At 45.4% G+C, this 27,855-nt stretch overlaps 1 protein-coding gene across 4 annotated transcripts in view; it reads left to right on the top strand.

The window, feature by feature from the left end:
• Nucleotides 1–27,855, top strand: part of kifc3 (kinesin family member C3) — a 59,953-nt gene that overhangs the window by 29,860 nt on the left and 2,238 nt on the right. For 3 of the 4 annotated variants that reach the window (XM_078173077.1, XM_078173072.1, XM_078173076.1), the window contains exons 2-21: nucleotides 4,719–4,839; nucleotides 8,778–8,920; nucleotides 10,004–10,160; nucleotides 10,263–10,351; nucleotides 11,424–11,489; nucleotides 12,133–12,291; nucleotides 12,606–12,887; nucleotides 12,967–13,140; nucleotides 18,448–18,595; nucleotides 18,699–18,829; nucleotides 19,111–19,222; nucleotides 19,934–20,115; nucleotides 20,212–20,316; nucleotides 20,438–20,568; nucleotides 21,999–22,122; nucleotides 22,646–22,775; nucleotides 24,066–24,295; nucleotides 25,223–25,375; nucleotides 25,805–25,934; nucleotides 26,350–26,396. In XM_078173077.1, the coding sequence (XP_078029203.1) occupies nucleotides 4,758–4,839; nucleotides 8,778–8,920; nucleotides 10,004–10,160; nucleotides 10,263–10,351; nucleotides 11,424–11,489; nucleotides 12,133–12,291; nucleotides 12,606–12,887; nucleotides 12,967–13,140; nucleotides 18,448–18,595; nucleotides 18,699–18,829; nucleotides 19,111–19,222; nucleotides 19,934–20,115; nucleotides 20,212–20,316; nucleotides 20,438–20,568; nucleotides 21,999–22,122; nucleotides 22,646–22,775; nucleotides 24,066–24,295; nucleotides 25,223–25,375; nucleotides 25,805–25,934; nucleotides 26,350–26,396 (2,775 nt within the window). In that variant the 5' untranslated portion in view covers nucleotides 4,719–4,757. The remainder of the gene's footprint in view (nucleotides 1–4,718; nucleotides 4,840–8,777; nucleotides 8,921–10,003; nucleotides 10,161–10,262; nucleotides 10,352–11,423; nucleotides 11,490–12,132; nucleotides 12,292–12,605; nucleotides 12,888–12,966; nucleotides 13,141–18,447; nucleotides 18,596–18,698; nucleotides 18,830–19,110; nucleotides 19,223–19,933; nucleotides 20,116–20,211; nucleotides 20,317–20,437; nucleotides 20,569–21,998; nucleotides 22,123–22,645; nucleotides 22,776–24,065; nucleotides 24,296–25,222; nucleotides 25,376–25,804; nucleotides 25,935–26,349; nucleotides 26,397–27,855) is intronic. The other variant, XM_078173074.1, reaches the window with a different exon arrangement.

Genomic DNA, 27,855 nt, shown 5'->3' with positions numbered 1-27,855 from the left:
TCTGGTGTGTGTGTGTGTGTGTGTGTGTGTGTGTGTGTGTGTGTGTGTGAGAGAGAGTGCAGACAGGGTTTGACTGTGAACACATGGAGACTGAAACACAACAGAATGAGATGATTTGACCCAGTTTAGAGGAGAAGAGGAGGGAGGAGGGATGAAGAGGAGGATGTTAGAGTGTCTCCAGGAGGGAAACAGAGCAGAGATGATGTGCTGCAGATTTCATGGTTTATTGTCAGTGTTTTAATATTGTGACGTTAAATGTTGGGGGAAATATTTCAGTTTAAATGTTGATTGATAAATCCCTCTGCTCATCTTTAGATTAATAATGATCTGATAGTAATCATTTAACCCTTTGAAACCTGAGCTGATTGACTTCATTTCTTTATAAACAAGGTGATGAGGTGATGAGCAACCAGAAAAGAAATGACCCGAAAAATTAGGAAAGTAGTTAAGAGAAAATTAAAAACAAGAAAACAAGAGTTAAACAAATTAAGGAGGAAATGACCTTAAAAGAGAGAAATTAAAATAAATCTGCACCATAATTTTAAACTGTAACAATAATAACAATTATAAATATATTTTGTCTCTAGTTTTTTTTGCTTCGACTGTTATCAGTGCTAATTAGCTAATGTTAGCATGCTAACACCATAAATAAGACATTACTCATCAGTGTTAGCATTTAGCTCTCAGCGTCACTGTGTCTGAGCACAGCCTCACACAGCTGCTGATGTCAGTCACTGATTAATTCATTTCTGTGGATCCTTAAATGAAAAGATTAATTCTAATATAAATGTAGTGGTGTGTTGTGCAGTGGTTCAGACAGACGTGTTGCAGCTGCAGGTGTCCCAGTCCCTGCAGGTGGTGGGCCCGCTGAGCAGCAGCTCTCTGTTAGGCCCCATGGCTCAAGGCCCGGGCACCAGACGCCCACTGGAAGTCCAAATATGCCACGTCATCAAGTCCTACTTGAATCACTGTTAGTGTGGCCCCTCCCCTGGGACCACTTTGCCACAGGAGAGCCCACCATTTTATTTTTATTGCTTTAGCGTTAAAGAACAGACTGAGAAAGACGGTAAACTTTACCACCAGGGGGCGTCATGTGACCTGCTACAGAATCACTGGGTGATCAGTTTCACCTGTAAACTGTGTCACACTGATCCAGAGTGTGTGTGTGTGTATGTGTGTGTGGAGTGTGAAGGTGTCAGACGGCAGCAGATGTCTCTGAGGAAACATTCGGCTGGTTGGAAACTTTGGCTGGAAAAAAGTCATCGTTCCACGTGTTCCTCATCTACTGAAAATATCAACCGAGCTGAGACCAAACTCTGTGTGTGTGTGTGTGTGTGTATATTTTGGGGGAGGGGGTTAAGGTGAAGCTGAGCTCTGCAGTGTGGACAGTCTGCAGGGAGAAATGTGTCAGCAGCTGTCAACATTAATAACTCTGTCATACTGTCTGTGTGTGTGTGTGTGTGTGTGTGTGTGTGTGTGGCTGCCAGCATCTTACTGTATCCTTAAAGCTTTAATCCACACTCACAATGCATCGTGTGTGTGTGTGTGTATGTGTGTGTGTGTGTGTGTGTGTAATATCTTCGTATCCTGGAGGTTTTAACCATCAAAGGAACGTCGATGTGAGAATAAGTCAGTTGTTGTGAAATCCTGCCAAATGTTTGAAAACACAGGAAACATATTTATGTGTTTTTATGTTTATAGATTTTGAGGTTTTTGACTCTTTGATGGTTATTCATTGATTTTAATCATAAAAATAATCAATAATGAAAATATGTTCAGTTGCAGCTGGAGATGTCAACGGTTCATCAGTTTATTGCTGAGGATATTTTTGACAGGGTGCACGTGTCCGTCTGCAGCTTTATTTTGCTCCTCTCAGTTTAGTCTCAGCACTTTGTCACATTAAAATAAAGCTAATAAGGTTTTCATGTGACGCTGTTAGTCAGCTGCCAGATGTGTTAACACCATCTGGGTCTGATGGGAGCTCGCTGCCACTCATTTGGCAGTTACTGTTAGTAGCATCGTTCTGGCCTTGGATGTATAGAAGGCCGTACACACGCTATGTCTTCAACTGATTACTGGTTTCTGGGTGTTTCAGGCTATCACAAAAAAACAAAAAGTGACATCCTTAATGCTAACATTAGCTAACTATCACTAAACACAGAGTCCAGCTGAGGCTGATGAGCGTCATCAATTCTGCAGGTATTTGGTCTTAAACCGAAGTATTGGACACATTAAAATGTTGATCTGAAGATGACACTATGGTGCACCCATGACACCTTTTTATTTCCCCTTTTTAAGTCATAAACTCTCAGATTTGGTTCTTCCTCTCAGGGCTTCCATACTTTTGGACTGAGTTAGATGTTCCAGGTGGACCTAATAAAGTGGCCGCTGAGAGGTGAATGTGTGAGTGAGAGTTTGAGTCATTCATTAACCTCTTAGTGTGATCTGATAGTAAACCAGGCCTGAGGCTGCGTCCTGCGGTCAGTCGAGGGTTAACGAGGCCATCTGCTCCGAGGATTAACAGATTACGTTCACGCTGCGTCCATCCTGGCGCTGCTCTCAGATCAGGTGCTGCTAATCCCACTGACATTCAGGACAGAGACAGCAGGCGGGTTAACTGACTCCAGGTCAGGTGGATCTGGGTCGGCTCAGCTCGGCAGAAGGTCACTGGTTCTGTGTGAATGGCCGACTGGGACCAGTTCGCAGGATGTGAGTGTGGAGCGGCAGCATGCTGGGCTGGGTGGGAACTCTGATCAACAAGAGCTGGCTGGAGAGAGAGCGCTGCGTCCATCCGTTGGAGCTGAAGGCTCGCCGCGGACATGGACGGGTGAGACAAAAAGGAACAGGGTCAGTGTAGAGGCTGTCGTCTGATTGGTGGCTCTCACAGGTGAGACGGGACAGGAGGCTGTCGAGGATTGGGATGAGGACAGACGAGTTGGGAGATAGTGATTTATTAAATCAAACACAGCTGACCTCACCTGTGTGACACGAGGGTGTAGATTTTAAATCATCTCTGTACGATAACGATGTGTGTGTAGTCTGTGGGATGAAGCCAGCGTTCAGATCTCTCTGGACATCATCCAGCTGATTTGCACTGGCTCTTGGGTAGTTGTTCAAACCTACAGATTGTACTCCCTCATCACGGACACAGAGAGGATGGAAGCAGATCGATCAAATATAAACTATGATTGTGTAGCTCTGGTTGAGGGTGAGAGGCTGTCAGCAGATAAACAGAGATCTGTGTGGCTACATGAGACCCTAAAAAAGAGGCTGGATCATGGGGAGTACCACCAGTTGGTCCAGGAGCTTCTCCTCCATCATGGACGTTTACAGTACTGCACTTATCTGCTGTTTTCTATTCAGATGGTGCTAACTGTGGGGGTTTTTTTCACTGTAATACCGTGAGTGGCCACTGGAACAAATTTGCCGTGCGGCTGAACACCATTCCTGGGGACTTGGTTGTAACGCCGTCCTGACCCAACAGCGTTGCCCTGGACACACTGGACCCACTCACCTGTTGTGAGATTGCCGCCCAAACACAAACCGGACGTGTCGTGTTGCAGCTCAGTAACAGACGACCACACAAAGCTGTTACTGCTTTACCTGACAGACCTGTACTTCCTCCACCTGTGTGTTAGCTTCAGATCATGCGTGAACAGCCACTAATTAAAGTTAATTTCTCCCTGAAGAACCGATCTCCAGAGCTGTGACTCACCAGGAAGTATCTTTAAGAGCATGGTCTTTATGATGACGACTCTGTGGGCTAATTAGTCCACACATCATTTTAAGCTAACGATCTCTTTGTAAAAGCAGTAATAACTTTGTGTGGTCGTCTGTTGACGAACTGCAGTGCGACACGTCCAGTGTGTGCTTGGGGAGGCACATGACGTACTGCGGCAGCGCCGATGTGTTTGCAGCTGAAGCAGCTCAAAGCCACAAACCCCCCTTAGCATTGTTATCACTGTTAGCGCTGTTAGTGCCGTTAGCAGGGTCAGCACAGATAGTTGTGCTAACATAATTGACAATGCTAAAGGGGGTTTGCAGCTCAAAATGAAGCTGCTTACTCACCGTGGCCACCAGGGGGAAATCAGAGAGTTGCCACCATGTATGGCTGCAATGCCATCCCAGTTACTAGCGGTAATCACGAATGAGTGGCGCTACAAGCTAACTTCCACCCGTACCAGCTGGTGTGCAGTGCAGAGGCCAACGTTAGCTAAACAGAGAACAGAGGATGGGCATTGGGCGCCATTTTTTCATGTTAATGCAGCTAACAAACCGTCTGTCGGCAAAACCAAACCAAAAACATTTGCATCACAACATATTAAAATGTCTTCACGTCTAAATTTGGTGCTAAAGCTCAGTTTTATTTTTATGTTTCCTGAACAAAGAGCCAATCAGTCGGCAGTAAACAGGTGTTGAGAGCAGAATTAACAGAAACTGACGTCCCTGGTTGGGTGTGTAGGATTCAGTAACATGTACCTGTGAGGTTGCAGATTAAATGCCCCTCCCCCACCCTGCAGTGAACCTACGGTGGCCCTCAGGTAACATAAACATGTGAACAGGGTTCTGCAGAGCTGCTGTTATAAAGAGAAAACTCCACTTCCTTCACAGGACTGTTTTTAATCATGTCAGCTTTATTCTGAAAGGCCCAGGTGTGACGCTCTGTTTTCCTCTGTGTGTGTGTGTGTGTGTGTGTGTGTGTGTGTGTTTGTCTGCAGCCGGTCCAGCGGTCCAGCGCTCTGCTCAGCCCGGCGGTCATGTTCAGCACGAGAAAGACCTGGGACCTTAGCCACGCCCCCTGCCTGCAGGAGCTCTGGAAGAAAGATATCTCATTGGACGGTGAGTCAGACGTCTGTCGCAGAGGAGGAGGAACAGAAAACACCAGCGTGGCTGCATTTTTGGCATGACTGTGTGTGTGTGTGTGTGTGTGTGTGTGTGTGTGTGTGTGTGTGTGTAGAGGTGAGTCATACCTGTTAGAAATGAATGGAGCTCAGCAGTGAGAGGAAGCAGAGGAAACCTGAGTGTGTGTGAGCGTAGACGAACAGGTGAGATCACATCATGTTTATTTATTTGTTTGTTTATCTGTGTGTGTGTTTGTTGGCTCTGTGTGTGTGTGTGTTTTTCTCAGCTGATCGTTTTACAGTCGGACTCTCAGGAGACGACAGATCAGGTTAACAACAACACTGCAGCTTTTGTCACAGACTCACAGAGAGTTGCTGTTTCTGCTCGGACTGTGTTCGTCTCATTATTCTGAGTTTATTCTCTGTTTCTATCAAAGATCATTTTCCTCCCGGCCGTCGTGTCAATCATGAAAAGGTTTGGTTTGTTCACAGCTGACAGGATCAGTCAGAAACTGTTTCAACAGTTGATTCTTTGTTAGTCTTTTATGAAGCCAACTCGTCCAACACTTTTCTGTCTGTCGCTGTTTTTGGAACATTTTTGACTGTTGGTTGGACAAAATCAGACGTTTGAAGACGTCACCTTTTTCACTGTTTTCTGACATTTTATAGACAGAATGTTGAATTGATTAATCAACAAAATAGTAGGGCTGCCACCTTCCACTCGATTGGTTTATTGATTAGTCAATATGTTCTTGAGTAGGCGATGTGGCCCTAAAATAGTATCAGGATATTTTTAGGATATAGTTGTGATAACAATATTCTTGATGATCTGACAAATTAGTGAATTTATATATATATATATATATGTTCATTTAACTATCAGTTTAAGAAAACAGTATTGCAACAAAATAAATGATATAGTTTCACAGTTTGCTTCAAGTATTCAGTAAAAACTGAAGAAACATTTCTTTAGTTTGTGAACAACAACAGTAACTCAGTGAGATTCAGAATCTGTGACAATATTAATGTGATAGTTTCTGTGTGTTTTGGTTCTTTATAAAACACAGACTGTGTTCGAGGTCACTGAAAACGGATCCTTTTTAAAAGAGCCGAGGGCGAAGAGGTGTCGACGTGTAGACAGAAGCCCTTTTTACACAGATGGCGCCACAGAGTCGCAACAACGTCCCGTCTTTATGTCTCCGTTACATGTTTACATAGAACCAAACAACAGCGGCATCATGTCGCTCCAGTGTGTGTTTACAGACAGCGTGATGACATCACAGAATCCAAAGAGGCGTGACATGTAACACAACAGCGTCAGCCTCTAGTGTGACATATAACACACGTGTCAGCAGCTCTTTATAAACAATAACAATGACGTCACATGTCAATAATCATGTAGCGTCCCTGTTACATGGCGGCTGATCTCGTCCTCTGCTCGGAGGGTAAGGAGCTCCTGGACCTCATTGTTTGAGTTAGCTGCTAACTGCTATCAGCTACTTTTTAGGTCTCCCGTGGTCCCGAGTCACACACATAACACGTCGTCAAAACTCCACACCCGTCATGTCCATGTTCCCGTCCTGCCAACTGTCCCTTTTAACAGACGTTGTTTCGGTGCTGTTAAACCCTCTGCTGCCGCCTTAAAGGAGAGCTGACTCTGTCTGTCCGCTCCACCTTGTACCTTTTATACGGCATGGCGAGGCAGAGTGACTGCGTGAAATTCCCGCCTTGAGGTGGCGGTGTAAAAGGGGCGAGGGAAAACTGAGTTTTTGGATGTGATATCAGTGTATTCTGTTGTCTCCTCTGTGAGTTGATGTTTCATTCGGTGTCTGACGTGACCAACATGGCGCTGCTCTGACCTGCTGACGGGAGGCTTTACATAAATGTCCCGTCACTCTTCGTCCATGTTGAGGATTGGAGACGTCAGAATGAGTGTCAGAGGTCACTGCTCCATGTTACAACACTCCCATAACACTGACCCTTCTGTGGATGTCGCTACCTGATGGTTTGGCTCCTCACAGCGCTTTATTTGTGTTTTCAATTTTTTCATTCATTTTGTTTTTTAAACTATTCTGTGGATGGGATTTTTTTGAAGTGTGTGTGTGTGTGTGTGTGTGTGTGTGTGTTGAGACTTCTCAGTGTTTGAATTATCTGTGTGTTGTGTTTTCAGCAGTGTGTCACATTTACTGTCGTCCAGGAAAAACAAACGCTCAGCGTTTTCTCACGAGTGTGTGTGTGTGTGTGTGTGTGTGTGTGTGTGTGTAATACTGTTCAGTGTGTCGCTGCAGAACAGTGTTTGGTTTAAAGCAGGTATAAGTCCGTGTGTGTGTGTGTGTGTGTGTGTGTGTGTGTGTGTGTGTGTGTGTGTTAAGTCTGTTTAATGCTCAGATTTTTCCCACAGAGTGCAGATTGTTCTCAGGTTGATAAGATTTGAGGCCTTGTACAAGAAACTTGTGACCACACACACACACACACACACACACACACACAGAGCAGCAGGTTAATATGTCAGCGGCGGTGGTTATCAGCTGTTATCTGGTCAGACTGGTTTCTGTGGTGTTGAGGAGGAGTGCAGGTTTCCTCAGTAGCAGGAGGAGGAGCAGGAGGAGCAGGAGGAGGAGAGGAAGGAAACAGTTTGAGGTTGTTTCTAGTTTTCTGGACGTTGACCTCGGTAATCTCACCAACAATCTGCTTACTGATTTCATTCTGTTCACTCTTTTCTCCTTAAGAGATTTACACACACCGACATCAGGAGGTCTGATCCAGGAACAATCGTACAGTTAACGGGACGGGCTGGTTTCAGTCTGCAGTTCTCATCAGGGCGACAGTTTGAATTCATCTGTCTGAAGTTGCTCTCCTGCTTTCTGTTGCAGCAGCTGAATCCTCCCAAAACACCTCCACACTGTTGTTTGGAAGTTCTGACGTGCTGATTATTTGTGTGTCTGTGTGAGTGTGGTGAAACTCATCATCTGAATCAGAAATCAGTTTTTTAACTTGTCAACTTGTGCGATAAACACATCATGAACAAAAAGTGTGTTTGTCTTTTTTTAATCATTTAAAAGTGTTCATAGAAAACTGCACTCAGACATGTGACTGTTGGTGCTGTCTGCGTTCAGTTCAGGGCAGGAAGTTTGTTGATCTGGTGGGTGTTGTGGGGTCAGAGGTCAGACCGTCGACACAGTCCTGTTGTCTTCCTCTGGAGCTGTGAAAGATGACCACACTGCCACGTTTTGTCTTCTAGACAGCGTGCTGCACATGTTCTTCTTCTTCTCTGTGTTTGTTGGCGTCTCACAACCCAAGTTTAAAGGTACATGTAGCGCCACCCACTGTGTCGGGGTGTAGATGCTGCCCTTGTTAAGTCAAGTAAAGCAGTCTGGCTTTGTGTTAATAGTTTCATTTATCGGCTTTAATTTTAATTATTGAAATAGTGCATAATTATAATAACATTTCATTATTGGCAGATGATTTATTGGCCTGATATATATCTAACTGTAGTTCCTGCATATTTTCCTCGTGTCGTGCAGCCTTAGTTTGAACAAGTCTGATGCTGAAAAAGTGGAAAAGATTAAAACCTTATTAAAGTTGTCGACTGGCTTTATTTTAAACGTGTCAGGATCTTTGGGTCGTAGTTGTACAAACATGTCAGTATTTCTGTAGATGATGTCAGTTTGTTTACCTCCACCTGCAGTCAGCATCAGCCTGCAGCTGTCAGAGCAGCAGCTGAAGGTCAGACTGAATGTTTGTCCTCAGTCAGGACGGACTGAGTCCAGAACTTTGGACCTGGACCCAGAGTGATTATGTGTGTGCAGCAGTGATCGGCTGACGGCAGGTCGGGCTGACAGGAAGAGTATATTTTAACGTTGATCATACGAAGGAAGTGTGTCCGTCAGCATGTCCTTCACCTGCTGCTGTTTGTCTGTCCCTCGTGTCCCGCAGCGAGCTCAGTGGACTTCCTGATGAGTGATGGTGAAGACGACGGCTCCTTCCTGTCTCTGCCCACAGCCGCCTTCTCACAGCGCCCCTCTCTGTCTGCAGAGCTGACCGAAACAAACACACCCAGCCAGCAGCTGCTCATCCAGGTAACTGTGTGCGTGTAGTGATAGACTGCTGACTCACCGCTGACATTAGCACAAACTCTGTTTACACCTCGGGGGACACTTCCTGTCGACCTGCTCATTACATCTGTGACATTACAGTAGATCCACTCTGATGTTTGAGTAACTCTGCATGTTCCTCATCACACACACACACACACACACACACACACACACACACACACACACACACACACACACACAGCAGCAGTTTCCACCGAGCTTTAGCTTTTTCTGCTTTAGTCGCATTGTTTCTGTTTCCACAGTAAAAGTTGTGGATGGTCCCAACAGCAGCGTTCCTTAGCGTCCCCATGTTTGGTCCCCCCTCTGTTGGGGTACCTAGCACACAGATCTGGTACTAAAAGGTGGAGCTAGAAACCCTGCAGTCTGATTGGTCAGTAGAGGACGCTCACTCTGGTTTTATGTAACCTCTGTTCATACATCAGTAAACTACAACTATAAAATGAAAGAGAAAAAAATAACTTCATTCACTGGACCGACTGCCGGCAACTTTTAAGGTGGAACGTTAACTTGTATTATTGTGACGGCTCGGTACAAACACACAAACTGTTACAGCCCTCATGTTTACAAGTATCAAAGAAACTGTAGATTTAAACTGACCTCAGAGCAGCCGGACATGATGAGTGACTCCTTAGTCTGAATATCAGTCAGATTCCTTCCCATTCAAAGAAACATTCACTGTTTCATCTGCCTTGTTCTCCACACGTCTGCTCATATGTCTCTGGTTCTGTCTCATTCTGCTGTCCTCCATGTTTCCATGCTGTCGTCTGTCTGCAGAGGGTCACCTGGTCCTGCTGGTGGACTCCTGCCAACGTAAAAACCTTCATTCTGCCTCTGTTTCCTAGTTTCTGTTGCTTTCATTCAGAGCCTCCTTCTTTTCTTTCTGCACGTGTGTCCTTTTCCCACCTGTCATTTCATCCTCTCTTTCCTCACTGACTGACAGATGTAGACGTGTGTCATGATCTCTGCAGCTCCTTTAGCTCCACAGAACTGAAAACCTGACGCTCATTCATTCATGTTTCTGTGTTTCTGTGTGTGTGTGTTCAGACTCTACAGGACAAAGTCTGTGAGTTTCAGGCTCGTCTTCACTCTGAGGAAGTCACTCGTCACCTGCTGCTCCAGCAGCTGCAGCAGCACAGCGTTCAGGAGAAGACGTGTGTCAGCAGTGTTCAGACGCTGCTGGAGGAGTCGGCTCAGCCCAACGGTGAGAACACACCTGATGTTACACAGGTTACAGCTGCAGACCTGATGTTATACATTGACTGTGTGTGTGTGTGTGTGTGTGTGTGTGTGTGTGTGTGTGTAGGTGTGAGGGTGTTGCAGCCGGGTGAACGACCTTTGGATCGTCTCAGCTGTCCAGAAGAAGAGCAGCTCGTTACTCGGCTGCGCACACAGGTATGTCTATGCAGGCCGGCTGTGGCCGCCTGTCAGCTCTCTTAACAAATAAGTAAAATTTCTATCCTGTAGATAAAAAAAAATGATGTCACAATAAATCCTTCAAACCAGCAGAGTGTTCCTGTGCAGTTGGCCTAACTGTCCTTGAACACAACAACCTGCCAAAAAATGCCTTAATTACAGCATTTATCAGAGACTTCATGTGACGAGCGGCTTCATGAGCAGATGTAATCTGTAATTCAGTTTTTTAAAAGTCGTGCTGTTTTGTGTCGAGTGTACAGCATGAGGATAAACGCTCAGGGAACTGTCGGGCCCTCGGGCCCATAGCTGTCTGAGGATATGGCCCTTTGAAAAACACAGCTCAGCAGCCGTGGTCTCCAGGAGAGACATCACACCTGTACAGCTGCTTCACCCTCCTCCCATCATGCTTTAGGGGATGTCAACATGAAGTATATTGTTGTAATGGTCAGTTAGCTGTAGGCTGCAACCTGAGCCTGTTTCTTTTGGTCTTTATTTGTTCAGATTGCTGAATACTGAGTTTGCCATGTAATTCCTGTTGCACCTGTCCATGTGGCCTCGCAGGATGTCTTTACTTCGACTCTCTCACAGTTTGAAAACCTGTAACCTGGTTAATGAGAGTCGAGTATCAGTGCTGTCAGACTGTCAGTCAGGGCTGAGACATCTGTGTTTGGACTGAACATAGTCGAGGGTGTGTGACAGCTCTCTGTGACATGAATAATCAGAGGTGACGTCTCAGCTGTCAGACTGAACTGTGAGCATCAGCATCAGATGTGAAACCAGTGTGACTCTTTGTCAGGTTTGTTTTATTGATGTAATAAACAGTCTGTCTGTTCAGCAGCTTTCTGACGCGTGACTCTGTGTTCAGTGACGTGTCCGAATACTTCACATCACACAGACTGACTCAAGTCAAAACTCTGATCCCTGTCAAGTGTTTGCAGATCTTAGTTTTTGCGAATAAAGGAAAAGGCACACAGATTTAAAAGTGTGTGTGTGACTTCTCTGCAGAGCTGATGTGTCGAGTTCTTCAGATGGATGTTTGTTGTGTTTGCAGGTGGAGGAGCTGGAGGAGAAGCTGTTGGATCAGACCCAGGAGGTGGAGAGACTTCGCTCTGAACTGGTGAGACCCTGCTGAACTGCATTCCTGAGGAACCCTGGGAAACAGACACACACATGAACACACACACACACACACACACACGCTGCCTTCGAATGGAACACGCAAGTTCATGTTTAGGACATGGGGAGTTGTTTACACCGCTGGTTACCAACCTAGGGGTCGCCAGAGCTTCATGGGGGGAGGGGGTCTTGATTTTAAGGGGTGTTGCAGAACGTTCTTAAAAATAGGATCAGGGTGAGATGAAGACCTGAACACAGACTGTATCACAACACCTTCAGTCTCTGCTGAACAGCCTCATTGTGCATTTGAAAAGCTAAAAGAACAACTGCCGACAAAAAGACAAGTAAAATATTGAATTTGTAAAAAAAAAAAAAAAACAGCACAGATTATCAGTTGTTCTTCACTGAGAATAATATGAAGTGTCACTTTGTCAGGGGTCGTCAGTTTACTCAGTTATAGTAAAGGGCTCCTTTAAGGAAAGGAAAAACACAACAACACAACATGCTTTGTGGCGCTGCTGTTGGCGGATACTTCGACATGCAGACCAGAGGAGCCAGAGATCAAACCACTGATCTTCCGATTGGTGGACGACCCGCTCTACCTCTGAGCCACAGCCGCCTGACTGTGTCCTTGTGTCCTGTAGGGGGCGACAGACCTGGAGAAGCAGCTGGAGCTGCTGGTGGTGGAGAACCAGCGTCTGAAGCAGGAGCTGAAGTCATGCAGGAGCCCAGAGCTTCAGAGCCTCGACGCCGCCGCTGCTGCTGCAGAGAGCTGCAGCTGCAGCCACTGCCCTCACAGACAGGTAGATACTGTATATATACACACCCAGGTGTACACACTGCCCTCACAGACAGGTAGATACTGTATATATACACACCCAGGTGTACACACTGCCCTCACAGACAGGTAGAGATACATTCTGTAGAGATATTTGTCCAGGTAATCCCGGGTGTGATGAAGGTTCCCGGTGTGTTAACCGGCAGGATGCCCTGATGTTTTTCTCAGGAAGTTCACTCACAAGATAACAAACTGTTTCTTTTGCTTTCTAATCAAATAAAGTTATGCAGTTCAGCCGTCTCAGGTAGGAGACGTATAACCTCTGACTGTGTCCCGCAGGATGCAGAGTCCCTGCAGAGGGAGGTGTCTCGCTGGGAGAGCCAGGCCCGCCAGAGGGAGCGGCGGCTGGCTGAGCTGGAGCGAGAGCTGCTGGAGAAAACCTCCAGAGTGGAGAGTCTCCGCCTGCAGCTGGACGAGTCCACGCGGCAGCTGGACGACGGCCGGAGGCAGCTGGAGGAGTCGAGGCGGAGGCAGGGAGAGGCCGAGCATAAACTCAGCCTCCGACTGCAGGAGTGTGAGGAGGAGCTCGCCAGGCAGGCGGCCACGCCCCCCAGAGTCAAGGTGAGGAGACGCTCGTCAGAGACGCGTCAGACTGGGTCCCACTGACACAGGAGATCTAATGAGAGTTGTCTTTCCTCAGTATGTGACTCAGACGGTGGAAGTGGAGTCAGCTGACTCTCAGAGAGCGCTGGCAGAGCTGCAGACGAAGAACGCCAGCCTGCAGGAGCAGCTGTCTGTGCAGAGACAGCTGCTCCGAGAGCTGGAGACGCAGCTGCACGACTCTCAGAGGACCTGCGCTCAGCTCAGGACGCAGGTAACATCAGGAGCTGTTGTCTCCCTGTCACCCTGTCTCTCTGTCTGTCTGTCTCTCTGTCCGTCTGTCTTCTTCAGTTTGAGTTTCACCAACAATAATAACCAGCCTCACACAGGGAGTCTGCAGCCCGCTGCATGAATTGTCTCATGTTGTCTGTCCACTCTGTCCACACTTTTTGTCTCAGCGTCCGCGTCTTTATTAAAATTGTCTCCAGTGAACAGATAGCCATGTGGATTTAGAGAGCAAGCGTCAAATGAGTTGAGCGTCCAGCAGCCAGTCAGATGAGGCGGCACTCATCACCACAGTAACAAAATAAACGGAGGAGGGGCTCATTCTGGGCGTGTCCATCTGTCTGTCTGTCCTGAGCTGTAGGATGTGATAGGTCAGACAAAAACTGTCATAACAGAAACAGAAGAGCTCATCAGATCGGTCAGATACTGGCTGGTGCTGGTAGAGCTGCAGTGTTTAATAGATTCATTGCTCATAGTTGTCAGTAATGCTACGCTGTGATTGGTGAATCACACGTGAACCCTGTTGTAAGATAATTTCTGCGTTCACATCTGAGCTGGCTTGTAGGATGGATAAATGAGGGCCATCATGTTTCCAGGTTGACTGTCCGTCCGTCCCGTTCACGTGAACACGAGATCTCAAGATTTAAATTTTTTAAATTTGGCACAAACGTCCACAAGGACACATGGAAAACTGTGAACTAAGTAGAATATTGTCCTCGAAGGTCAAAGGTCAGTGTGACCTCACAAAACATGTTTTTGTCCATAACTGAAGAATTCATTCACTAATTCTGACCAAACTTGACACAAATGTCTAACAGGATAAAATAATGAAGGTCAAAAGGTCAAAGGTCAGCTTGACTGTGACATCATCATGTTTTAACGTCATATCTCAGGAACAGAAGGGGAGACATTTGGTCAGATACTGAACTGGTGCTCTTTGATGTCTCGTTAAGAATCACAGCCTGTCGTTCTTCTGTTAAACCATCACTTCACATTACGATGAGTTCAGGTGCTTCACTGCAGAGTTCACTGACCGTGGTTCATTATTGTTGGTGTCCGGGTTTTTTTCCTTCTCTCACCTGACAGCAGGTGTTGAATCTTATAATCAGATGTTTCTTTCCTCATGTGTGTCTGACTGTCCCTTCACACTGTGTTTACACTGACCTGGAGTCTGTATCATGAAGCTCAGCTCAGTCTGGCTCTGTTTGTCCTCACATCACTGGTCCTGGATATAAACCAGTGTCATGAAGCTGGTTATTAACTGGTTCTGTTGGTTTACTGAGCAGCTGTGAGTGTGAGAGGAGGAGCTCTGATCACCTCAGAGGAAATGAGGTTGTGGTGGTGTTAAACAGTGATATTAAAACATCAACAATATGATCACAAGCAGAGTGAAACAGGAAACTGTAGAAACACCAGAAATAATTCCAGGATATTATAAATAAGGCTGTAGATGAGTGTGGGAATGATTTTATTACTGAATGACATGTTCAGTAATAAAAAAAGAAGAAGATTTATTGAGATTAATTTTAGGTGACGGTGGTGATCTGCTCTGGTTTAAACTAAGCGTCATGACATCAGAAAACCTTCAAGTTAAAAGGAAAGTTCTGACCAACATGGCGGCTTCTTCCTGTTTATTTTACATCAGACTGTGAGACAAACATTTGAAGTGATTCACATGAAATCAGATTTATTTTAAAAACTAGACGTACGTTTTGTGCGAGTCCTTGTTTCCTCTGAATGGGAGCTGACGAGTGCAGAGTGGGACACGCAGCAGGCCCAGATGAAGCCAGACTGATGTGGGGTCATGATACAGAGCCCAGGTGTGCTTGACGTGGAGAGCCACAGGTGATGTAGCTCAGGATGGAGGAGTGTGATGATGTCAGGTTGATGAACAGACTGATCTGAGGTCGGTTTAAACTCCCCCTCTGCACTTTAACCCTCTTCTTTCTGCATGTGCTCGGCTTCAGCTGCACGCCGATCGAAGTCGTCTGTGCGGCCTCCTCTGCAAGGCCGTCGGCAGGGGCAACGGCGAGATGGTTCGCAGGTTGTCCAAGGTTGGCCACGCCCCCTTCCCCTGTGACATCATTAAGATTCAGAGAGCAGAGGAGGTGTTACCCTCTGAGAGCTCGGGCTCCAAAGCTGCCAAATAAACCACAGACGCGTCAGACAGCGGCGCAGAGTCTGTTTACACCTGCGGGTAACATCGTCTCAGTGATCAGAACTGAAGTGGACAAATGAGACACATCGCTGTCCACATCTTCGTTTGTCACGTGTCTCCACTTGTTCAGATTTTGTTTCTGTCTATGTCTCTTACGCTGGAAGGTCAAACACACAGATATTCCGTCCACACATTCGGGTTGTGTCGGTACAACTGGAGATATCGGTTTCAGCAGAATGACGTGTTTTCCTGTCACGTGGCGACGCATCAGGACACATGTCTTATCTTACAAAAGATATGTGGTCAGATTTGTCCCAGAGCACCTCGACAAGTGGGTTGAGCCATCAGATGGTCCTGGAAGTGGTTTCGACTTTTATTTAGAGCCGTCCGCTTGTGATTGGATCACCCAGGACACATGTTAACACCAGGTGTAAACAGACTCATTCAGAACCAGAGCGCACTGTGTGAGACGAGCGTCACACGTGTGAAGACATAAACACACACTTGAATACACACAAGAACAAAAACTAGTAACACTAGAATCAGTTTCATTTCTGTGTTCTGAGAGATGATAGATTTAGCTTTACTTAATTTTGACTGATCTTCAGTGCAGCTCTCAGGAGAACAGTTTCAATCATTTTTTAACCCAAAGAAACTAATTTATTTGCTCAAGTTACAACAAAACAAATTATATCAAACAAGAATTAAAGTCTTTTTAAACTTCTGGGAAAATGTATTTATGTTTTTAAATTGTTTAATTGTTTATTTTCTCAAATAACTTCTATGTATTTATTTAATTTCTACACGTTCTTCATTAAAAACAAAAGATGTCCTCTGAAGTTAAACAGTTTCAGTCTGCTTCACTTGTTTTTCTGAACTTCTGAAATGAGTTTACAGCTGAAACAAAGTCATGATGTAGTTTAAACTGGTTTTACTGGGAAGCTTTGGAGCCTGTCAGACTCTGTCAGATCTCCCAGTCTGTGATATGGACCCAGTAAACCTCTCCCAGTGCTCCCTGTTGTTCCCCTCCACACCATCGAGGCTGCGTTCACACTACAGCTGAGATTTAAGGATCGTTTATTATTGAGATCTGAATTTTATTTCATTTTTATTTTATTTATTTGGTTTTCACTTCATGGTTTTTCTTCAGCACACAGACTGAACAGAGGGAGAAACTAAACTCTATGTAAATAGAATAAGCTTAATGTGATTATTTATCAAGTAAAACCAGATGTCAACGATATAAAACTCTTCATAAATCAGATGAATCAACATTATTAGTGTTAATAACAATCATAATTACAACCACGAGGCGGACGTGATCAGTTCTTCACATTTGTTTCAACAATATGAACCGGAACGCAGCAAGTTAACGTGTTAGCATCAGGCTAGCTGATAGCAAGTGAGGCAGCTGACCTGCTAACGAGCTAGATTTTAGCTACACTTTGACTTTGCAAGTTATAAACATGAATAGCTTTGGTGCTAACTGCTGCTAAACTTTTTGACATTTCTGTTTCTGCATCTGTTCAACATACACGTTAATGTTAATGTGAATGCAGCTAGGCTAACAGTTTCCCCCGCTTCCAGTCTCTGTTCTAAGCTAGGCTAACAGTTTCCCCCGCTTCCAGTCTCTGTTCTAAGCTAGGCTAACAGTTTCCTCCGCTTCCAGTCTTTGTGCTAAGCTAGGCTAACAGTTTCCCCCGCTTCCGGTCTTTGTGCTAAGCTAGGCTAACAGTTTCCCCCGCTTCCGGTCTTTGTGCTAAGCTAGGCTAACAGTTTCCCCCACTTCCGGTCTTTGTGCTAAGCTAGGCTAACAGTTTCCTCCGCTTCCAGTTTTTGTGCTAAGCATTTAGCACATCACTGAGAGATGAGACTGCAGAGGTCAGAGGTCAGTGCTACAGCTAACTTCAGCTAACTGCTGTTTCTGTTTGGCCAGCATCTTCTTCCTTAGTGTTGTTGTTACATCACTGCCTGCTGGTTTTATTTTGTTTGTGCGTTTCCATTCGGGCAAAGTTTTTTATAACTGACTGTGAGTGTGGGCGGGAATTTTTTCTTTATATTAAAGTAGGAAAACTGTTAAAAACATCCTGTGTCCGTGTGGACGAGGCCTCGGCTGCAGTGTGAATGTGTCCTTCCTGTTTCTGACTCCTCCTCCTGAACCTGTGCGCCCGTGGTCGTATTTACCTGAGTGATCTCCAGTGGTAGCAGCTTCATGTGTCCATACAGGTTATTAAGAGACGAATCTTCAGTGAAACTAAAGATCTGAAAATGTGTTTTCATACTGACTCTGAGTCTCCAGACGATGAGTGAGGACAGACAGACTGCAGCAGGTTCAGGACTGATTCTCCCTCCCGACAGTCTGATCTGAGATCTTGGTCGCAAAGAGTTGAACAGTTGACAGATCCAGTCTGATGAGTTTGTAAAGCTGGATGATCACAGAGCAGCTGATGGTGTTGCCAAGCTACAGTAAACATTAGCCCTTGAGGCTAACTCCAGTTAGCATGCTACTGTCAGCAGATATTAAAGCTGACAGTAAAGTCTCGCTCCAGCTCTCACTGACACATGTCCATCTTTTTCTCATTCTGACTCCTTCAGCTTCTGCTTTTGGTTTTCTTACTGGACATCATGAATGACATCACAGCGCCATGTCGCACCACGTCACTCGTTCATGCTCCCTCTGACACGATATAATAATCTTAAAGCAGTGCAGTGTGTTATTTTTAAATCTGTCAGTGTGTGTGTTTCTGATCAGAGAGAACGTGAGTGAAGTTGATTTCAAACTAAGAGAGGACTTTAATGTCTCTTGCAGTTTGGTTGAATGTGTTGGGGCTGTGAGGGACGTCCTGTAGGTGTGTTGTTACAGATACAGGTGAGGACAGGAAGTCCAGCCTGAGGTTTATAGTTCTGTGAGACAGGATTTTATGACTCTGTGACGTTAGTGTTGTGTCCTCTGTCCTCTCTGTCCTCTGACTCTGTGATCATCAGATGGACAGCAGAAGTTCACTGTAAACTGACTGCAGAGAGTCTGTCCTCTGTGTCCTCTGTGCTGATGTGCTCAGTGTCCTCTCTGTCCTGTGTGGTGACGTCCTCTCTGTCCTCTCTGTCCCCTGTAACGACGTCCTCCCTGTCCCCCGTCAGATCCTGGTGTATGAGGGGGAGATGGAGCGGGCTCAGGGACAGCTGGAGGTGGAGATGCAGAATCTGGAGGAGGAGAAGAACCGCGTGATCGAGGAGGCGTTCATCAGAGCCGAGAGCGAGATGAAGGCCGTCCACGAGAACCTGGCAGGTCAGTGTCCTCTCTGTCTTCCTGGGTCACAGTGTGTGTCGCTGTGTGGGCGTGTGTGTCTTCTCACGGTGTGTGTGTGTGTGTGTGTGTGTGTGTGTCTCAGGTGTGCGGATGAACCTGCTGAGCCTGCAGCCGGCCCTCAGGACTCTCACCTGTGACTACAACTGTCTGAAGAGACAGGTCCAGGAGTTTCCCTTCATGTTGGACAAGGCCATCACAGAGGCCAAGCAGGAGGTGAGTCCCACTCTGTCTGTCCTCATTCCTTCTGTCTTCACTCCTTCTGTCTTCACTCCTTCTGTCTTCACTCCTTCTGTCCTCACTCCTTCTGTCTTCACTCCTTCTGTCTTCACTCCTTCTGTCCTCACTCCTTCTGTCCTCACTCCTTGTCTTCCTCTCTCCTCACATCTTCATTCCTCCAACAGAAACAGTTTATTGATTGTTGACTAAAGTAAAGAAACAGCTGTGTTATGATATTGACAAGCGTGTGTGTGTGTGTGTGTGTGTGTGTGTGTCAGATCTGTCAGGTGATCAGTGATGTCAGCAGCACCAATCAGGAGCTGCTGCGTAAATACAAGAGAGAGATGAACCTGAGGAAGAAATGTCACAACGAGCTGGTTCGACTCAAAGGTCTGAAATTCACCTCAAACACACACAGTTACACCTTCACTCTCTGTTTACTCCTGTTTACATCTCTGATATATATATATATATATATATATATATATATATATATATATATATATATATATATATATATATATATATATATATATATATACATACATACATCTATATTTCCATTACAGTTCATTCACTTTGTAAATGCTGTACAACACAAATATGTATTTGATTTTATATCTTAGACTCTTCTCTTTTACTTGTGTCTTATTATTTCTTTTTAAACTTATTGAAGGAGTTGTATCAGAGGGAGCTGAGATCTAACGACTGCTCCTCTCTAACTGTTGTTCACATGACAACAAATAAAGTTTGGATCAAGTTTTCAGACTGTTAAATTTTATGTGAAATCTGGCGGGCAGGACTTCAGACATGCTGATGTGTAGTTAGTGGCAGATTAAATCGTTCTTCCCTGGAAACTTCCACATAAATCACAGACCCATAAAATAAAGTGTTGTGGTTTGTTTGTTCTTGTCCAACATGGCGGGCCACACGCTGCCTCAAAGGCTCCTTCATACGATCAGAAACTCAACTAGAGGCTACAATCAGACTCAGAAATGTTTCAGCTGTGGAAAAAGAAGAAACAAGTTCTGTAAACTGTCGTCAGTGTCTGAATGTTTAGTGCAACACTTGGATATGTTCACTGTGTCCTCTCTGTCCCAGGTAACATCCGTGTTTTCTGCCGCGTCCGGCCGGTCAGTCAGGAGGAGCAGGACTCCGCCGACGCCAAAACCATGCTGAGCTTTGACTCAGACGATGACGCCATCCTCTACCTCTCCAACAAGGGCAAAATGATGACCTTTGAACTGGACAAAGTCTTCCCTCCTCAGGCCACGCAGGAAGAGGTGGGGGACAGGAAGTCTTTACATCACTTAAGTGTCGAGTTTCAGGACTCGGAGATACTCAAGTTAAGAACCTCAAATTTATACTTGTTCCATCAGGTGTTTCTGGAGGTTCAGTCTCTGGTCACTTCCTGTATCGACGGCTTTAATGTCTGCATCTTCGCCTACGGACAGACAGGCTCGGGGAAAACTTACACCATGGAGGTACGCTCAGTGTTTTAATGTTGTCACCATGAGGTCCGGTCCAACAGACATCTTTGATTTAATAATAGTACATATCTGTGTGTGTGTGTGTGTGTGTGTGTGTGTGTGTGTGTGTGTTCAGGGCGAGGTGGACAACCCCGGCATCAACCAGCGAGCTCTCCGCCTGCTGTTCTCTGAGGTGACGGAGAAAGCTCCCGACTGGGACTACAAGATCTCCGTCAGCATGGCGGAGATCTACAACGAGACGCTGCGGTGAGAGACACCAACACAATGAGCTGATCCTGAGTCAGTCAGACACAATGAGCTGATCCCGAGTCAGTCAGACACACTGAGCTGATCCCGAGTCAGTCAGACACACTGAGCTGATCCCGAGTCAGTCAGACACACTGAGCTGATCCCGAGTCAGTCAGACACAATGAGCTGATCCCGAGTCATTCAGACACAATGAGCTGATCCCGAGTCATTCAGACACAATGAGATGATCCCGAGTCAGTCAGACACACTGAGCTGATCCCCGAGTCAGACACAATGAGCTGATCCCGAGTCAGTCAGACACACTGAGCTGATCCCGAGTCAGTCAGACACACTGAGCTGATCCCGAGTCAGTCAGACACACTGAGCTGATCCCCGAGTCAGACACAATGAGCTGATCCCGAGTCAGACACACTGAGCTGATCCCGAGTCAGACACAATGAGCTGATCCCGAGTCAGACACACTGAGCTGATCCCCGAGTCAGACACACTGAGCTGATCCCCGAGTCAGACACACTGAGCTGATCCCGAGTCAGTCAGACACACTGAGCTGATCCCCGAGTCAGTCAGACACACTGAGCTGATCCCGAGTCAGTCAGACACATAGTGAAATCTCTCAGCAGCCATCAGACGGATTACGATTCAGTACGTTACTGGACTGGACATTGAGTTCGGACGCTGACGGTGATCAGAAGATGAATCTGCTGCTGTTGAGTGAGTGCTGACTGTGACCTTTCACACTGAACACTAAATCTAGATGTTAGTGGATTTATCGTCCAGTGGAAAAGGGGCTCCTGTAGGCGGCTGCTCGTCTCTGCTGTCGGCTCCAGGATACATGAGTTACTATCAGCACAACACACCACGACCCACCACACAACATGAGCCTCTCTGTGGCGCCACCAGCAGGACAAACATCACTGTTAGCTGCTGTTTACGACGAGGAAAGTTGTCTGTGTTGTCTGGTTTGTGATGAAGATACAACAACATGGAGGTCAGGTTCAGTGCAGTTTGAGAGCAGTTATGTAAAATCAGGATCATATTAAATATCATCTGTTTGAGTTCATCCGTCCAGCTGTTGTGTAACTGAACATCTGTGTAAAAGCCTCGACATCTGGACGCTGGGTCGACAGTTTTTGGCTGAAAGGTCCAGAACACTTGAGTCGGATTAAAGTCTCAGATTATCAGTCAGCTCAGGACACGTCAGTTTATCACGACCTCGTCTGTGGACGATGGTTTCACTCACTGTGAAGATGCACAGAGATCAACTCTGAGCTTCAAACAGCAGCAGTGAGTTCAGGGGAGATTTTTCAAAACAAACTCACTGAGTGAATCTGCCTCACTGATCCTTCCTGAAGCCCCGCCCCCTCACAGGTGTGATGTGTTGCCCTGAGTCGAGTCTGCAGGTTGTAAATGTCTGTGTTGTCCATCAGGAACCTGCTGGGGGAGAATCCCACCGACAAGCTGGACATCAAGATGAACCCTGACGGCAGCGGACAGCTCTACGTCCCCGGACTGACCGAGATCACCGTCCAGAGCCCCGAGGACATCAACAGGGTGAGGACTTCCTGCCGTGCTTGTCTTTTCAGTATAAAACACCTCAAGCCAGCTGCTGCTCTCTGATCTTTATCTGCCACTGTGACCTCATAACGTAACTGTAAAGACCCTGAAAACAGTCGTCTGAGGAAAAATTTTTATTCAAGGTCCACTTACTTTTCTGTATCTTTGAAAATTCAGGAAAAAACTTATTAGTGGACTAAATGAGCAAATGAAAACATCATCAGAGCTGAAACCATCTATTAACTATTATACATTGTTTCAGTTCAAAAAAACAAACAAACTAAATATTTCAGGTTCCAGCTTTTTAGGTTTGAATATTTTCTGGTTTTCTTCATTTAATATGAAATGACTTTAATCTCTTTGAGTTTTTGACTCTTTATCAGACAAACGAAAGGTATATAAATATTTTATTTGGACTCTTTTCACTGTTTTCTGACACTTGATTGAACAATTAATCAGAAGCAATATTGCAGATGAACTGGTTATGACAAATTGTGTTTGTGAACATACCTGTCGTCAGGTGTTTGAGTTGGGTCACATGAACAGAGCGACAGCCTGCACCAACCTGAATGAACACAGTTCTCGCTCCCACGCTCTGCTCATCATCACTGTGTCTGGATTCAACACGGCCACTGGAAACCGCACACAAGGTACACACACACACACACACACCGAACTTTTAAATGAAAAAGAAATAAATGAACTGAGGCAGGAGATCTTTAGAAATAAAGATGATAGAATATAATTCCCTTTTTGTTACTACGCCACGTCTGAGACGCCTCACAACGTCCCAACAGAAAGTCTAGCATGTTTGGTTTTCTTTTTGTCTTCCAAGACTTCTCCCGTCACAGCCGTCACTTTGACCAATAGGAACACAGAACGATCTGTTGCCGTGGAAACTGTAGGACAACAACAGTGTCCTACGGCACTGTTGGTGCTGTATTTGCTGTAGTTACTGTATTTCCTGTAGGGACGTTAGCACACAGAGTAAAGAGGAAACAGCAGAGGCACTTTATCAACCCGCTGAGTACTGCCATTAGCATCAAGCTAGCAAAGAATGTTCTTTCTTCATAATGGAGGATATAAAGGAATCAAACTCACGGATAGTGTCTGGGCCTTTACTCAGCACAGCTGCAGAGGCTACCAGCTGCATCTCAAACACACCACACCATTTATCATTCTGTTCTTAGTTTAATCAAACTCAACACTTCCTGTTTCTGTTTCAAATTAAAAGCCCCTTATCATTTCAGAGAGAATCTCTTCATTTTCTAAAAAGGCTTTTATTGTGAAACATTTGCAGGAACTTCCTGACTGTCATAGTTTTCATGCCGTACTTTAAATGTAGCTCCGCCCATGTGGTGACACTTTTTACGATACTACAACAACATTTTGGCTGGGACATGAACCGACACGGTGACTGAAATGATAATAATAATAAAACAAAGGACAAGAATAACCTGATGACATCACGCATGTCATGAAAGATGACCAAGGATGATAAGTTTCAGACCACCGTGTAGTCTGTCATGTCTGTCGGTGAAGTTACAGCAAGATTTTATGAATCCATAATCACCTAATCTGACGTAGTGACTGTCGGAAAGGACAAAAATGTTGTGTAGTGTGAGCTCAGCGTAAGTCTGTGCTGGTGTGAGTCTAATTTATACGTAGTGTGTGAGCAGTAAGGGGCCCAGTACAAAACCTTGTGGTACCTCGTTGGTCTCATAACAACCTGCCTTTAATAACCAATTTAATGCACAATCATCAAACAAACATGGCGTCACTTGTTTGGTAAAATGCAGCCGTCACCAGTGTGGAATGGTCAACAAACGAGTGTGTTCAACATAGTGCTGCACAATTAATCTAATTGTGCAGCACCATGTTGAACACGGCTTTGATAATCTGACCTTGTGTACATGTGTTTCTGTGTGTTTTGTCTGCAGGAAAGCTGAACCTGGTGGACCTGGCGGGCTCGGAAAGGATCGGTAAGTCGGGGGCGGAGGGCAGTCGCCTCAGAGAAGCTCAGTGCATCAACAAATCTCTGTCAGCGCTCGGCGACGTCATCAACGCGCTGCGGAGCAAACACTCCCACGTCCCGTTCAGGAACTCCCGCCTCACATACCTGCTGCAGGACTCTCTGAACGGAGACAGCAAGACACTCATGATGGTGCAGGTAAGACCAAGATGAGGTTTAAAGGAGCAGTCTGCTGTTTCTAAAGGTTTCAAATCTACAAAGGCTGTTTATGTTTAATACTGCTTGATTTTCTAATCCTCCTGATTTCAGCTCAAACACGTGATTGAGTGTATTTAACAGGTAGAACTGAACAATGATTTGGTTTTAGGTTGAAGGGACTAAATTACTCTGTTAAGCATTTAATAGTTGGGTTTATAAAATAAAAATTTCAAAAGCCAAAGGCGACATCTTAAAATCGCAAGTGAGCACCTGAGCATTGTATTTTTCTACTGTTCACTACTGTGCAAGCTAAGGTTAGCCAGCTAGCTGCTAATTAAGCTGTGGTGTTGGTTGCTTCATAATTTAAGATGATGAAATTAATTTGCAAACTGCGAGCTAACTAATTTACCTGCCAGAACAGCCCCCGAGTCTGCATCAATTAAATGACATTAATCACTCAGTACAATATTTTTGCTATGCTAGCTAGCTAGCTAGCAATTTATCTGCATTAGCTAGCAAGCTCACGACAGCTAAAATTAACTGGCTAAAACCATATCATCACAATATATTTCATGTCATTGTTTCCTCTAATGGTGGGATTTCTTCTTATATAACAATATTTGGCACTGAATTTGATGCGTTTACTGTTCATCAGATCAAACCCCAGGTTCACAGCAGGCTGGTGGGCAGCATCAGCGCAGGGTCACGTGTAATGGCAGCAACATAAAGTTTTTTTGTTCACCGGAAAAACTCTGTGTTATGACACATGAACTGAAACCTGAAGGGTGATTAACAGGAGTGTGAAGTTTACAGGATGTGAACTTGTTTTAAAAGCAGACTGAAGTGTCAGACTGTAAACGGGTTATTCCTTCAGGAGCAGATGAACGAATGAATGAATGTGACTCTTGCTGTCTGTGCTGTGTTCAGGTGTCTCCACTGGCTGCTAACATGAGCGAGTCGGTCTGCTCGCTGAAGTTCGCTCAGCGTGTTCGCAGCGTGGAGCTGAGCTCCTCGTCCTCGTCCTCCAGGAGACACGAGAACTCGTCCACCTCGTCCTCGCCCACCCACGACAGCGTCGAGGTAACGGACGCCAACAGGGTTCATTATGTTTCCTGTTTTGTATCAGTTTCCTTTAAAAGATTCAGTCTTGTTACATTTGGAAAGTCATTATATTATATTATATTTTCTACACAATAAAACAGAGGACAGAATGTTTTTACTTAAATTTATATTGGCATCAATATTTTAGCTTTCAGTTCAAGCTCATAATATAATGGAATAATTTTGTTCTGTAAATAAAACTATACAGTGGTAATGAATATTAAAAAAAATATAATTATGATATGACCTGTAAATAAAATACTAAAATAAAGTAATAAAGAAATAAAGATTTACTTTAATTAAGAACAAAAAATAAAATTAGTAATAAAATTGTAAGACCGAATAAGAATCCTACAACACAATGTATTAATGATGTATAACCTGTCGTGACCTTTGACCTCTCCTCAGCTGGACTCACCCCCGGTCACCCCCGTCCCTCTCCCCATCTCTCGGGCCAGCAGCGCCGGCTCCACCCTCTCCTCCGCCTCCAGAACTCCCAGCAGCTCCCGCAGGAGGTCCCAGTCCCAGCTCTCCACAGGTACAGTACAAGTAGAGACAGGTGCACAGGTACATTTACACACACAGTATAAATACACACAACTCTCCACAGGTGAATTGTTAAGTAACGGTCGTAGCATTAGCTCAACTGTTGCCATTTATTTGTTTATTTAAATACCAGTTTTTATTGGAGAACACTTCTGATACAGTTGATCATTCAAAGTGTCACTGATTGATTATCTATCGAGCTCATTGATTGATTAACTGATCACAGTTTCTAAAACAAAAGTCTCAAATGACGTCTGATGTAACAGACCTCTGGTCTTTCTTCACACTTTTCTGGAGGCTGACAAAAGGCATTGTGGGAAATGTAGGAAACCACCGTGACCTCCCGTCAGTCTGTCCTCCGTCTTCTTCTGTGTCCTCACTCTGTGGTCTGATTGGTTGGTTTACAGACAGACAGGTAGACAGAGCCAGCCCATTGGTGGGGGACGGTGGGCAGGTAGGTGGGGCTGTATGCTGATTGGTGGACAGCTTGGCATGGAAGCGCTCAGCATGGCATGGTGCCCTCCCCCCCTCCCCCTCCACCCATCTAACACTCCCCACCTGTAACCACAGAGAGCTTCTGTCTGTGCGCCTGCAGGGCCGTGAGCAGGGCCCACAGAACCCAGCGGACTGCGCTGTTTGTGTCGCCTGTTTGATGCTGAGTGAAACGATGTGTTCAAGTCACAAGGAAATGACACGTTTACTCACACGCACACTTGTTTCAGTTTAATGTCTGTGTGTCGCTACAGACAAACATCCCGGATCAGTTAGCCTAGCTTAGCACAAAGACAGGAAGCAGGAGAACTGTTACTTCCTCCAGTCTTTGTGCTAAGCTAGGCTAAACCTGTATCAGACCTTTGAAGGATTTAAATCAGGGTTTTTCAGATGAGGTTATGGTACTTCGTATTACTGCAGGGGGTACGTGGCGTCTCTCAGTGAGGATTACAGATTACAGATTACAGATTACAACCAGCTTCTCCTGGTTAGAATTCCTGCAGTGTTGATTGTTGAGGAGCTGAATTATCCTCAGAGGTCTCTTCCCCTCAGAAACAAACACACCAGCTGATTGACAACAGGAAACACTCTGAACAAAGACGCCTCACGTTACAAAAAAATCTGTATTTTTCCATCACTGCTCGTTACTGAGAGGCTGCTAACTACGTACTGTGGCCGACATGAAAACATGGATGTCTCCATCTAGAGCCAGTGTTTGGTTTGTCTGTTCTGGGCTACCGTAGAAACATGGCGGTGCAACATGGTGATCTCTGTAGACGAGGACCTGCTCCCTGTGTAGATATAAACAGCTCATTCTGAGGCAGTGATACTCAACTTATGGATTTCTATTAGATTTCAGTGGTCAAAGGTCAGTTTGACATCGCATCTGTCTCATTCTTGGGAACACTATCTCAAGAACACAAACGTCCACCTGGACTGAAGAATACACTGATGAGAATTTGGTGGTCAAAGAATTCATACAGTAATTATCTCAGGAACAGAAGGGGAGACATTTGGTGACTCATACATCAGTGGGGCGGGGATTCTAGTTGTACTTTGTTTGTAAAGAAGGCGTCAGAGAAACACAAGAATAGAGCTCGATTATCTTTGTAAAAAGTGTCAGGGAGGGTCTGCAGCTTCCAGACACACACCCAGCTGAGCCCCTGATATCGTCAAATCCTAGAACCGCTCCAGCGTACACCCGACCTGTGCGGGACTGCTGCGACTTGCCTCTTGGCCACGCCTCCAAAGCGCTCTCAGACTCTCCCAACTGGATGTTTCCTGAGAAGCGCCTGGGGTCTTCAGCTCGGAAACGAAACGCTTTGGTGAACACGAGGCCTTAGTGGAACAACAATGTTGTTTCCTAGCAACTGCAGGAGGCCTTGAAATGATCTGTAGACTTTTTTTTATCCCAGCCAGAC

Source organism: Epinephelus lanceolatus, chromosome 2, assembly GCF_041903045.1.
Source record: "Epinephelus lanceolatus isolate andai-2023 chromosome 2, ASM4190304v1, whole genome shotgun sequence".
Taxonomy (NCBI): Eukaryota; Metazoa; Chordata; class Actinopteri; order Perciformes; family Serranidae; genus Epinephelus; species Epinephelus lanceolatus.
This window is presented reverse-complemented; position numbering and strand designations above follow the sequence as displayed.